This window comes from Chionomys nivalis, chromosome 11, assembly GCF_950005125.1.
Source record: "Chionomys nivalis chromosome 11, mChiNiv1.1, whole genome shotgun sequence".
Classification (NCBI taxonomy): Eukaryota; Metazoa; Chordata; class Mammalia; order Rodentia; family Cricetidae; genus Chionomys; species Chionomys nivalis.
The window spans coordinates 31,968,644-31,981,969 of record NC_080096.1 but is presented as its reverse complement, the minus strand read 5'-3'; the positions used below and the strand labels follow the sequence as shown (position 1 = coordinate 31,981,969).

At 48.8% G+C, this 13,326-nt stretch overlaps 1 protein-coding gene across 2 annotated transcripts in view; it reads right to left on the bottom strand.

Moving 5' to 3' along the window:
• Positions 1–13,326, bottom strand: part of Szt2 (SZT2 subunit of KICSTOR complex) — a 47,161-nt gene that overhangs the window by 28,987 nt on the left and 4,848 nt on the right. The window contains exons 4-15 of one of the 2 annotated variants that reach the window (XM_057783515.1): positions 13,084–13,254; positions 8,257–8,388; positions 7,314–7,455; positions 6,914–7,020; positions 3,211–3,421; positions 2,859–3,029; positions 2,233–2,467; positions 1,928–2,057; positions 1,044–1,186; positions 715–867; positions 467–581; positions 30–247 (exon numbers count right to left, since the gene is read on the bottom strand). In XM_057783515.1, the coding sequence (XP_057639498.1) occupies positions 30–247; positions 467–581; positions 715–867; positions 1,044–1,186; positions 1,928–2,057; positions 2,233–2,467; positions 2,859–3,029; positions 3,211–3,421; positions 6,914–7,020; positions 7,314–7,455; positions 8,257–8,388; positions 13,084–13,254 (1,928 nt within the window). Of the gene's footprint in view, positions 1–29; positions 248–466; positions 582–714; positions 868–1,043; positions 1,187–1,927; positions 2,058–2,232; positions 2,468–2,858; positions 3,030–3,210; positions 3,422–6,913; positions 7,021–7,313; positions 7,456–8,256; positions 8,389–13,083; positions 13,255–13,326 lie in introns of those variants that run through there. The other variant, XM_057783516.1, reaches the window with a different exon arrangement.

Genomic DNA, 13,326 nt, shown 5'->3' with positions numbered 1-13,326 from the left:
GAGGCTTCTTCCCTGTCCTCTATACTGACCTGATAAGGAGCTTGTCTAGTGGTTTATGAAGGACTACAAGGCACGGCCGATCAGACAGGGCCTGCTGTGGCCCCAGCGTGGGGGGTGACTTGGAGGGAGAGTTGCCACCACCAATGCCCCCTAGTCCTTTTCGCTTCACCTTGGGTGTCGGCTCCTTACTTTGTACCCGGTGAGGGAAACGGAGGCGCAGGATCTCTTCCTGCAGGCCTGACACAATCTGTGGGGAAATGTGATCAGAATCCCTGATTCCCAAGCCCTCTAGGTCTGGGAGAAGGGAGCCACAGTTAGAGAGAGAACCTGCCATTTCATGGTCCTCAAGCCTCATTGGGTCTGGGGGCACCTCTCCTTACTGAGCTAGGAGGACTGAGGAAACAGGTCATCAACAGCCAGAACTCCTCAGTCAGATGTCAGTCAGGGTAGTCAGAGGCTAGCTTACCTTATGCCGGGCCTGGGCTGGTGTGCCAATTGGAAACCCCAGACGAAGAACCATACATGGGGTCTTGGAAATGATGCGGACCATGTAGAAGGAGGAAGGCGGCTGGTCTGGGCCACTGGGGAGAAATGGGACTAGGTGAGCAGTCCTGAGCTACAGTAAATGGTCTTCAGGAGTATGGATGAGCTCTGAGGCTGGAGGGAGACTGGGAAGAGCCGTGGAGAAGGGTAAGGAGACACCACTTTGCCCACCTGGAGAGCAGCTTGACGTAGGAATAGCCCTCAACCAGCACAAAGCTGCTCCAGTCCCGCAGCAGAGAGGTCAGTGAGGAGTGTGAGATTCTGCACTGGATAGTGCTATAGCGGCCATTGCTGCCCGGGGTGTGCAAGTGCTTAGGGAGTGGTCTAGGGACAGGGTGGGAGAGTGAGGTCAGATGTGCTAGCCCCAATCTCTTCTAGACCCTGAGGTCATGGAAGCTGATGAGCAGGAAGGCTTGGCCACAGTTGGCACTCTTCCCATCAGCCCCATTCCCCAGTGTGTTCCTCCATCAGAGCCAAGGCCCAGGCCTGAGAGTACCCACGTGTCATGCTCCAGGATTAGCACCAGGCGATGCATGTGCAGCCATCTCTGCCAGGAATTAGCATCCATGGAAAGCACTGGCTTCCAGTAGGCGGCAAACTGGGCATGGGATGAGTCGGAACCACTATGCTGAAGGGAAAGCACCTGGGCACAGAAAGATCAGCCCTTGGGAAACAGTTGTAGAGGAGTAGAGTACAACCTCGGAGTAGCAAAGAGTTATGCTGAACTCAGTTCAGGGGGGTCAGAATTGGGTTGTGGTTAAGGCACACAGGCCAGTCTGGGACAAAGGCAAAAACTGGTTTTCAGCGTGAAGGATATGTCAGGATGACTGTCAGGGAATGGACTGGACAGCCCTGCTGACCCAGCAGGAGGATGGAACCTGCCTATCTTATATTGCTGACTTCAGAGGAAAACTGCTGAGAGTTGGCAAGGCCTAATGATGAGGCCACTGCACACTCCTATGGTCTCTGTGCTCACTGTACCAGGCTACCAGCTGTAGGCCGAGTAGGAGAGAGTCCAGAACTGAAGTTGTGGTCTTCAAGAAGTACTCAGTTCTCATGACTGGTGGTAGTTGAAAACAGGTAATGAGTAGGTAAGGGAGGCCCAAGTGGGCTGCATGGAGATGCGCAAGGGCAATGGTAGCCTGCTAGGATACCATCACCTAAACATCCTGCAGAATGTCCATCTGCTAGGATGGTCTGTCTGTTCAGGTCCTCTTTTTCTAGTAATAGTTTTCCTAGGGCATTAGGATGCAGGAAAAGGAGAGATGCTTTCAAGGCTAAAACTGGTTTGGGTGCCTCAGACTCGAGAGAGAAGGAACAGTGGTGGTTCTGGCCTCAAGTCTAAACTGCATGAACGGGGCTACGGAGTTTCAGGACCTCTTACCGGGGTGGTGGAGCCCGGAGGAATGTAGAAGAGGGGCACTCCACTCTTGGTGCTGTCGGGAAGTGTGAAGTGTTCCGGCACTGAGGAGAAGGACTGAAGGTGGGCCAGCATCTGATCTGTCTGGTTAATGCTGCAGAACAAGGACCAAGCCTGAGCTACAGCAAACTGCTGGGGGCAGATGAAGGGAACCTCGGGGCTTCAAAGAACCCTGGACATGAACCTGGTACACTGAGTCCCTCCCCCCAGCTGCCAGATGTGTCCTTCTACAAGTGGGGTACTCTTCATGAAGAGGTGGCCTTATTTACCTCTGCAGTGTGTTCCAGAACCGGCGGATAACATGAGTACGATACAGTGAGCGAATAGGTTGTCTCAGTGCACAGGACACGTCATGTAAAATGTCATAGCCACCTTCCATTGTCACTTCTACCCGTGTAACTCGAGGGCCCTCAGGCTCTAGGGGCCAGGGTGCCACAGCCACATACTCGATGCGCATATTGTGTTTCCACAGCAGCACAAGCTTCACCTCCAGCTGGGAGCCTCCTGCAGGGGGCAGGAGGGCAAGCGGGGGTTAGAAGAAGCAGGACTTCAGGCCCGAGTCCTACTCAAAGCCTCACGTATCTAATGGAACTCAAGTCTGGCCAGAGTTCCAAACACAGTTCCATACATTTCCAGACCACAGCCTGCCATCCAGTGTAGACACCACACCCCCTCGGCTCTTTACCTTGGGCAAGAGATGGAACTGGGAATTACGTGAAAAGAGAACTCAGCCCTGAAAGCACCTCAAAGCCCACTTGTCTTAAGTGACAAGCAGAGTCTCTCATGAGGATACTTAGATGAGTGGTAGGCAGGTGTCCCCCTTTATCTGGCAGGTCCGCACACACATAAGTTACCAGAAACCTGTGAATCTGTACAAGGGTCTAGTGACCCTTACCTTTGGCTAGTGTAACCTCTCGGACACTGTAGCCCTCTCGTAGGCGTACAGACACAGTGCTGACCAAGTCAGCTGGCACTTCTTTCTCAGTGTGCTTCTTTCTGCGCAAGGCCAGGGCAGGGTTGCTGCTTGCGGAGACCAGGTGCTCATTAAACAAGCGGTGCTGAGAACCTGGAGGACCCATGAGGATGGAGAAGGGGAAATGGTGATCTGTCAGCTGATGGATGGGTAGGGAGGGCTACACCAAAATCCCTATGAGAGAAAGTACCGAGAAACCAGCCCCAGCTGGACTAGCAGTCCTCCCAGAGCCAAGGCCACACCATTCTATAGCCGCCCTCCCCCACCCACTTACCACAGTAATATTCAGGGTTCAGGGCTTCCCCACTGCGCAAAAAGGAGTAGAGCAGAAATGCCCGGTGGTAGACAGTCAGACCCAGGTTGCCTGGCTCGGGTTCAGGACAAGTGGATAGGTAGGAGCCAAATGTCGCCATTGCAATGAACTTCATCAATTCCACATTGGGGACATGGCCAAAGCTACAATCGTAAGAGTAAACTCCTCCCACCTGGAGAGAGTGAGCAAGTGGAGACCCTGTTCCACCAGAGGGCCAGGAAAGGGAGACTCCTGCTTCTGTATCCCAGACGCTGAGGGGCAATGGGCCACAGTGCTCCCAGGGCAGACCAGCTACCCTGCACCTGTCCGCCTATGGAACACCCATGCCAGCTGGCCATACCGTCCTATGCCCTCCTTCTTCCAGGCCAAACACTCTTCTCCCTTCTCTACAGATTTTGGCAACCGCTCCACTGGCTTCCTGTCAATTCACTTCTTATAAAGTGCTTCTTAAACTTTATGGTTGCATACAAAACCCTTTGAGATGTTGTTAAAGCACATGTCTGGTGTGGGGCCTGAGAGCCTGCACTGAAAATAAGATTTGGTAATACCAGCACCACAGCTGGAGATCAAGCCACTTCTAATCCATAGGCCAAACCCACCTATTTTTTGTCAATGAGGGTTTGTGAACAGCCACATCTACTCATCCTGCACTTTGTCTGTGGCGGCTTTCACACCGCTACAGCAAAGCCAAGCAGCTACGAAACAGAAGACCCACAAAGCTTAAATACTCATGCCTGACCTCTGCAGAAAATGTCTGCAGACCTGCTCTACATGACTCATTTAATTTCCTGGCCGTTCAGTTCCTAACCTTCATCTCTATTCCACACACCTGCAGCTGTCTACACACTGGCCCTTGGCTTCACTTGGAAAGAATTCATCTTTGCAATTCCAAATTGCCACATCCCACGGTACAATACCCCTTTAGCTTCTTTCCACCCTCTTCCTGCTGTGCTTTGACCTCATTGAGATTGTCTGCCAGGTCTTTGGCCTCTGTTATCTCTGAGTCTCTCAGGACCATCCTGACCCACATTACCCAACCCAGCCTCGACCCTACGATCAAGCCACTCTGAAGTCATCACTGTCAAGTATCTGCCCCCTTATTTTCTTCTTACCCCCCAAACCCCAACCAGTGTCTACACTGATGCTTTAGTGAAGGAACTGTGTAGGCTGCTCTATGTCAAAACACAACACCCACCCAGCTACATCTTCAGGGCTGTCCTTCATCAGTCCTTCTTCTCTCCTTATGGATTTACTGTCTACTGCTGAGAGGAAGCAGAGACCCTTGACAGAATTTATCTGCATTTTAACTTCTAAGTCAGTCTCAGAGAGAGAGAGAGAGAGAGAGAGAGAGAGAGAGAGAGAGAGAGGGAGAGAGACACTTGTTCATAAAGAATTGTTCCATCTGTTTCTAGAGATAATGTTTTCCTGTCAGTTTAGAGATTTTACACTACCAGATCCTTTTTCGGTTTATCCCCCTAATTTTTAAACCACTCTCAGACAGCATGACCCCTTAGAACTATGAACAAGCAAACAAAAAAGGAAATTAAAATACACAGAAATTCTCTCTCTTCCAGTCAGAATGGCTACTGTTAAGAAAACCTCAAATGCCAGTAAGGATGCCGAGAGAAGGGGACCCTTACATACTGCCGGCAGGAATGTAAATTGCTTCAGCCACTATGGAAATCAGCATGGAGGGTCTTCAAAATACTAAAAGTATAACTCCCATATGGCCCAGCCTGACAACTCCGGGATGTGCCCCAAGAACTCTAAAGAGGTCAGCACACCACAGAGACACCTGCATATCTATGGTTACTGCAGCCATAGTCACAACAGCCAAGTTAGATGATCAACCTAGGTGTCCAATGAAAGAAAGATGAATAAAAAATGTGGCCTATGTACACAATGGAATTTTTATTTATTTAATGTGCATTGGTGTTTTGCCTGTATGTATGCCTATGTGAGGGTATCGGATCCCCTGGAACTGGAGTTACAGACAATTGTGAGCTGCCATGTGGGTGCTGGGAATTGAACCTGGGTCCTCTTAACCACTTAGCCATCTCTCCAGTCCCCACAATGGAGCTTTACTCAGTGATAAAGAATTACATCATGCTGTTTGTGGGAGGAACACTGATCACCAGAAGGCAATCACATTAAGTGAAATAAAAGTCAGACTCAGAAAGCATATATTTCATTTCTCTCATTTGTAGATCCTAGATTTTATGCAGATAAAATGATTTGCCTATCTATGATAGCATCAAGGAGAGAGGACACTGAGGGAACAAAGGATAAGCGAGAGGTGGGAAAAAGTGAGGGTACAGGAGTAAGTATGGCCACGGCAGATGAAATACCTACTTGTATGACAATGTCTACAAAACCTATTACTACGCAATGAATATATGCCAGTTAGATAAAAAAAACTACATCTGAGTGTCCACCTTAAAAAGCAAACTAAACCAAACAGAAAACAAAACAAAATAAAACAAAATGCCCTTTATTTCTTTTTGGCTACTAGCCTCTCCTGTTCCTCATTTCAGGCAAATTTCTCACGTCAACATTTATCTTCACCTGTTCCTCTTCTGTTCACTGCAATCCACACTTCCTGCATCACCTCTTCACTGAAATGCCTTGAAAACTTTCCGTGCGACTTCCTGATCAACAAGTCCGAGGGGCACTTTTCATTCCTCACTCTACTTGATCTTTCTGCTGTTTCTCACTAAGTGGACCACCCCTTCCTTCCAAACCTCCGACTTCTGACATCATACTGCCTCTCGTTCCTTGCTGGTGTTCCCTGGGCCTCTCCTGAGACCTCTCAACTCCTGCTGCTTCCTCAGCATCGGGATCTGTGTATCCATCTGCCACGAAGAGCCGCCCTTTATTACCCACATATGTGCACCCTACGCACTTTAAGCGCATCATCTCGCCCATCAGTAGGCACTCTTACAATCTCCTTTGACAGATGAATCCCACCTAGAGAGAAAGCCATGTACTCAATGTCACAGAGCTAATAAACAATGCCAAGGTTCAACCTGGCAGGCTTAATTCTAAAGGCAATGCACCTCACTGCTCTGTGGTGAACTACGGGCACATCTAACACATGCACAGGTTTGATTTTGCCATCTTGTCTTTATCATTAGTAAACTGTCCTTGTAAAACACAAGCCCAACTTTCCCTCCACATACCTTCATCACTCAGTGGATTATACTCAAACCTTCTTTACAAAGCAGAATATGTTATTCATGCCCTGGTTACATCTATCCTCAGGCCTTGCTTCCCGTCGCTCTTGCTCCCTGCCCTGCGAGACCATCCATCAAATGAGTGGTAGTGTCCTGAATAGGCCTCCCCTTCCTACTTTGGTTAAGCTAGTCTGAGCTGGGTTTTCTGACCCGTGTAACTAAAGCAGACGGGATTAGAACTGACTCGGATTTCAAAGTTTCTATTTCTCCCCCACAACATTAAGAAAAGGGGACAAATCCTGAGGAAAACCAACAACAATGAGAGTTCTCTCCCCCACTGTCACCTACCCTGCTCTAGACCTGGTACCTTCTCCCCAGGAAACCATGTCATCATCTTCACTTGGGAAATCTCGCCTGTAAAACAGTAACCGGCCATTCCTGACTTTGTGAGATACCCCACTTCCCACTCCTCCTTCCTAGAAAACCCTCACCTGCACGAAGGAACAGGCCACAGTGCCACTGCGGAGCTGGTTCAGTAGTGTCTCACACACGGCAACATCAGGGACACTGGTGACCCCATCTGTGATCACGATGATACCTGAGACAGGAAGAGCGAGCCCTGGAGACCTCAGTGTCTGCCCACCAGCAGTTTACCCGCTCCCAGCACCTTTCTTCTTCCCCCTTCCTCCTGCCCTCCCGCAGGTGCTCCTAGATGGTGTCCTTCCCATCAGGTCTCTGTCAGTGCTGAGAGTTCTGGGAGTATGCTCGGAGTTGGCAAACAAGGAAACAAGGCCTGGGGTTCATTAGTTCTGGGGAAACCCCAGTCGTTGCCAAAAACCTTTACCCTTTCTGAACCCATCTCCCACTTACACCAATAGGTCTTTTACTGACCTGCACTGGAGTTTGAGGGCAGTAGCTGCAGCGCCAAGATGCCCTGACGAATCATACTGACCAGCCCAAGATCAGCTGTCACCATGGAGACGCCTACCTTCCGGCCCAAGGACTCCCCTGATTCTGGGGACTGGTCTTCTGCCTGGCCCAAAATTACAGAAAAGGAAGAATGGGACCGATAGCACTGCTGCCCCACCTACAGCAGTATCAGAGTTCCCTCCGTCTCTCTTGTTTGGTACACGAGACTGAACCTACGACTTCGCATGTGCCAGGCACATGTCTACCATTGAGTTTACACCCAGCCCTCAAACTGGGACTCAGAACCCAGTACTACCCAGGTCAGACAGGTGCAATCCTAAGTACTTCAAGTTCCATTCTCTGCTCTGCTGTGTGCCCATGCCCAGCATATGCGAAGATGTTGAACAGCAGACAGGAAGACAGCAAAGCGCCAGATCAAGAGTCAGACTCTACTGAGGCAGTCTCTCCACCTTCCACCGAGAAAGGCTCCTCTCCATATTTCCCCATCACTGGTCCCAAGTATTCATAACCAGGCAAAAACACAGCAGTCGTCCAACACTATTGCACAGCCACTTCTAAGGTCTCCAAAGTAACGAGGCAGAACACACCAGCAAGTCAAACAGCTTTATCCTGATTGTGCAAAATGCTAAATAGAGATCAGAGCTGCCCATAGTCACTTCCAGATCCAGGACTGGAGAAGAAGAAAAAAAGAAAGAAAAGGCAAAACAAACAAACATCCTTTCTCCCAGCAAGAGTCCGTGAGCTGGCTGTGTCTAGCAGGGAGCCTGTCCTCCTGTTCACTAGCGCTCCAGCCGTGGCTCACTCTGCCCTGTGCTCTCCCTTCTCTACTGGGCCATGGCTCCTCTTTACCCTCTGTTCTTAGGGATTCTCTGAAGGGCTTCTGCCCGCTTTCTTTCCTACTTACCTGGCTCTGGGGCTCATACTGCTGTTGCAGCATAGTGGCCACCTTATCCTCAAAGAGGCAGAGCTGCTCATACACCTGCTGCAGGAATGCCTCCCGCTGGGAAGGGTCCAAAAGGCAACCCTGCACCAGAACCTGAGAAGCACAAGGGAAGAGCTGTGATGGGGTGGGCAGAGCGCTGGACAGCACACATCTATTCTTCAGCACATCTCCCTTTGGAGAGTTCTGACTTCTCACTCAACAGGCACCCGGAACCTAACTTCACATCCAGTTCCACCTCCTCAGTCTACTCAGCACCCTCAACCCAGAAACCCTGCAGTCCTGCTCAGGAGCTCGAGTCACTATCCACTTACTCTAGGGTCACAGTGTCGCTAAGTCCCCAGGCCTATACTCTGGGCTTCTCACTCCCTACCCCTTTAAGGCAACCCTAGGATCTTCCAGTGCCTTCCAAGTTAGGCTATGGATGCCGTCTGTAAACTTCTACTTCCCTGCCTGGCAAAGTCTTTCTTATTCTAATTCCATTCCTTTTTCTTCTTAAATATATTTCGCATTCAAGACTCTTTCTCTGATTAAAGTTCAAAATCCATATCTCCCTCAATAAAAATCCTTTCCTTCCTTTTACCTGGAGTAGATAATTCCCACTCTTCTTCAGGGAGAAAGTAAGTCAGCCACTAGGAACTCACGCTGACCCAGAGGATGCACTACCCCCCAAGCCACTGACGTCACCTTTGAAGACTGCTACAGGTAAACACCTGCCCGAGCTTGCTCTTTCTTCATCAAGGCTCTGGAGAGAGGGTTCCTCTTCCTCCTCTTTTTCCCAAAGCCACCACCCCCTTTTAAATTTATGTATTTATTATTTATATACCAATCCCAGTTCTCTCTCCCTTCCTACACCCCCACTGTACCTCCCATCTGCTCCTCAGGGAGGTTAAGGCCTTCCCTGGGAACTCAACGAAGACTGTCCCGTCCCCTTGTTGAGGCAGGACCAAGGTTCCCCCCACGCCACCCCGTGCCTAGGCTGAGCAAGGTATCTCTACATACAGAATGGGCTCTACAGAGTCAGGTCATGCACTAGAGTTAGATCCTGGTCCCACTGCCAGCGGTTCCTTATGCTATCCAAGCCGCACCATTCCCAAAGCTTGAACCTTTATGTCTCACTCATTCTCTGTGGGCTCTTCTAGTTCAACCATGAGTAAGTGTCTCCTGCAGATGGTCCCTATGGTGGCCCTCGGGATCATCCTTCCCAGCCCTCCTGCCAAATAACTATTTCTGCTTCTTTGTCCCCTGTTCTCAACTGGGTAAGGGACTCGGGACCCATTCTCCAGGTCTGTAAGATGGTGAGCAGAAGGAAATGTCAGGAACTGGAACCACAGAAATAGGAGAATGTGCTCCTACCAATTAGGACAATAGGAGATTGAAATACATCTGGATAGAATAATAAGTATCCCAGCAGGAAGACAAGGCAAGTTGATCAAGAGTTTAAAGCCAGCCTGGGCTACATGTTGAGCACGGGCCACCTTGGACTGAGATCTTGCTCAAAAGATACCGCCACAAAAAAATAAAGTCACTAAAAATCCTATTTTTGCATGGAATAATGTTCTATTTATAAAAACAGGACACGAGCCATCTATTTTGGAAGGTACACCATGGTTTTTCCTCCTCTTTTGGATGAAGAGATACGGTGAAGGAGGATTAACACACTTAGACTACAAAGTCCATAAAACATTAACAACAGTGCCTTTTGAGTATTATATTATGGATAGGGTTTGGTATTTCTCTTAAGGAAGCTTTAAAATCTCCTTCAGGGGACATATTAGTAACATGATTTAGCTGCTGCTGCTGCTGCTGCTTCTTCTTCTTCTTCTTCTTCTTCTTCTTCTTCTTCTTCTTCTTCTTCTTCTTCCTCTTCCTCCTCCTCCTCCTCTTCCTCCTCCTCCTCCTCCTTCTTTTTTGTTTTTTTTGAGACAAGGTTTCTGTGTAACAGCCCTAGCTGTCCTGGAACTACTAGCTCTTATAGACCAGGCTGGCCTTGAACTCACAGAGATCTGCCTACCTCTGCCTCCTGAGTGTTGGGATTAAAGGCAGGTGCCACCACAGCCTGGCCTTTAACTTCTTTTTAAAAGCTTCTTTAAAAAAAAAAAATGTATTTAACCTTTTTGGGGGGCTTGGAGGGCTGCAGAAGCTGTTTCTCTCCTAGTCTGTTGGTCTTGGGATCAAAGTAAGGATTTCAGACATGGTGGCAAGCATCATTTAACCGGAGACCCCTCACTGGCCTTTAACTTTTTTTTTTTCTTTTTTCTTTTGGAATAGCAGGATACTGTTTGCAGCAACTACAGAGAGAAACAACCTCTCTTTGCCTACAGTTGCTGTCTTTGTTCAGGCCTCACCCTCTCTCCCATATTTCAATTGTCTTCACAGCCTGTTCTCCCCTCTTTAAGGCTCTCTCCCAATCTACCTTCTATACTGGTGACTTTTCCCTTTGTAAAAATCAAAACTTTTGTGGTTCCCTTCTCCCTATGGATAACTGTTTTAACTGCTGGTTCCTCTGACTGAAAAGCCCACTTCCCCTTCTTGAATCATTCATTAACCTTTATTTTTCCCTCATGTCTCAGTTCATGCTCCATGACTCGTGGTGCAGGCTTACAGCCCCAGCCATTTGGAAGACTGAGGCAGAAGGATCATACATAAGGTCAAAGGTATACAGTGACTTCAAGCCATGGATAATCTGGTCAGACGCTATCTCCAAATACAAAGTATAAAAAGAGAGCTGAAGACATTACTCCAGGGTAGGGCAATAGTTCGGCATGTATGGAGCCCTAGGTTCATTCCTTAGTACCGTCCATACATCCATACATGAGCCAGGGGTGATGGCACATGTCTATAATCTTAGTATCTAAAAAGCTGAGACAGAAAATAAGAGTGCCAGGCCAGTCAGGTCAATTTAGCAAGATCCTGTCTCAAAAAGAGACTCAGTTTAAATGCAGCTTTGTCTAAAAGACTGGGTTTTAGTGGATGTTGGCGTTCTCACCATACCTATCTTAAAACCTATCAGTGCCTTTACCATACTCAGTTGAAACTATCTCCTGTAATCTCTGTCTCCCTCTTAGGCTCTTAACTACTCCATCAGGACAGACAATATCTGGTTAATCTGTGCCCCCGGGACTTAACCTGGACATGGCGTAGCTCAGGCTCTGGTCAGTATTTCCCAAGAGGAATAGCATTTGAATGATTACCTAACAGCTATGCTATTCCTGACTTGGCTATGAGTGTCTGCAAAGCCAGGCCTCTGTTTGGAGACACAACATAAAACCACCAGTTCATGGCTGTGTTAGGAGACACCTGAAACTTGGGCAAAGGGCTAGCAGTCCTGCCTTGAGACCTGGCGAGTACCAACTGCTCTGCTAACACTTCAGACCTTTAGGTGCTGTTCTTGGCACCTAACTCTCAAAGAAAATCTGACTGCTGAGGGTGACACTATAGCCATAAGGGACAGTTTCAGTGAGCTGAGGGTGGCTAAGAGTAGATGAGGGAAAATTGGGCCAGTGTTTATCTAAGTCAAAAACAGTATTTCAGTAATAGACTTGGACATTTTCCAAAAGGAATGCTTTGTGATACGCTGCACTGCTGGCAGAGAAACCTTTACATTACTTATGCAGTCAGCATTACACCTGACAGTACACTGGGCCCTTATAAAATAACCCTTCTCTGCTCTTAAATTACGTTCCTGGGGGTTGTAATAGCTCAGAAGTCACAAAAGGTGGCTGGGCGGGGGGTGGTGCATGCCTTTAATCCTAGCATTCAGGAGCAGAGGCAGGTGGATCTCTGTGAGTTCGAGGCCAGCCTGGTCTACAAGAGCTAGCTCCAGGACAGGCTCTAAAGCTACAGAGAAACCCTGTCTCAAAAAACAAACAAAAAAAAGTCACAAAAGGATCCTACAAGCTGGGCGATGGTGGCGCACGCCTTTAATCCCAGCACTCGGGAGGCAGAGGCAGGTGGACAGAGAAACCCTGTCTCGAAAAACCAAAAAAAAAAAAAAAAAAAAAGGATACTACAAGACTGTGTCCTGGGCTGCTGACAGGAGTCAGAACAGGAGCCACTTCACAGAATTAAAGGAGTTGCTGAAGGGAGAGGGGAACTAGGGTCTTCACCAAGTGTGGGACGGGGAGAGCAAATAATACAGTCAAGGGCCAGGCGGCAAAGACATTGACAGGATGGGTAGAGAAGCACGTGTCTAACCAATGCCAACTTACCAGAGGAAACTCTTCTAAGACCTGAGCAACAAATCAAGGGGAGAGACTTGCAGGAGCAAATACGATGCAGGCTCAAGAAGCCAGCAGAGGCCGGGGCTGTGGCTCCATCAATAGAGAACCTTTGAGCATGCGCGAAGCCCTGGGCATCTCGCACCTGTAATCTCAGCCTTTGAGAAGTGGAAGTAGTAGGAACAGAAATTCAAGGTCATCTTTGGCTACACAGAAAACTCAAGGTCAGCCTGAGTGACGTGGGACTCTGCCAAGGGGGAGCGGAGCTGGGGGGAGACAGACAGCGAGATGGCAGGTAGATGCTTGCTATCAAGTCTAAAGCCCTGAATTCCATCCCTGGAACCCATATGGTAGGAGAGAGCTGATTCCCACATGATGCCCTCTGACTTTCACCAACAAGGTGAAGTCACACAGACACACTGAATGTAATGAGAGGAAGAGAGAGGAGGAGACAGAAAAACTGAGAACCTGGTGCCTGGGCACAAACAGTGGAGACAGGATAAGGGCTTTGTCTCAACAGGCTGTTGGAAATTCAGTCTGCAAGTCAGAGCTGGGAGAAAAGATACACTACCTGGTGGGACTGCAGGCCAATAATGGAGGAATAGGCCTGGATTGTTACATAGATCTCAGGCTGGAAGTCGATACAGGATCCAGGCACTCGGAAGGGCCGAAGCAGTCCGCCCAGACAACGGGACAGAGCATGGAAAACTTCATCAAACAAGATCTCCCCAGTGGAATCATCCTGGGGGCAATGAAGAGAGAGAGCTCACAAGGGAGTCCAAAGCGGTTCTACAGAGTGCAGAAATAAGCATGT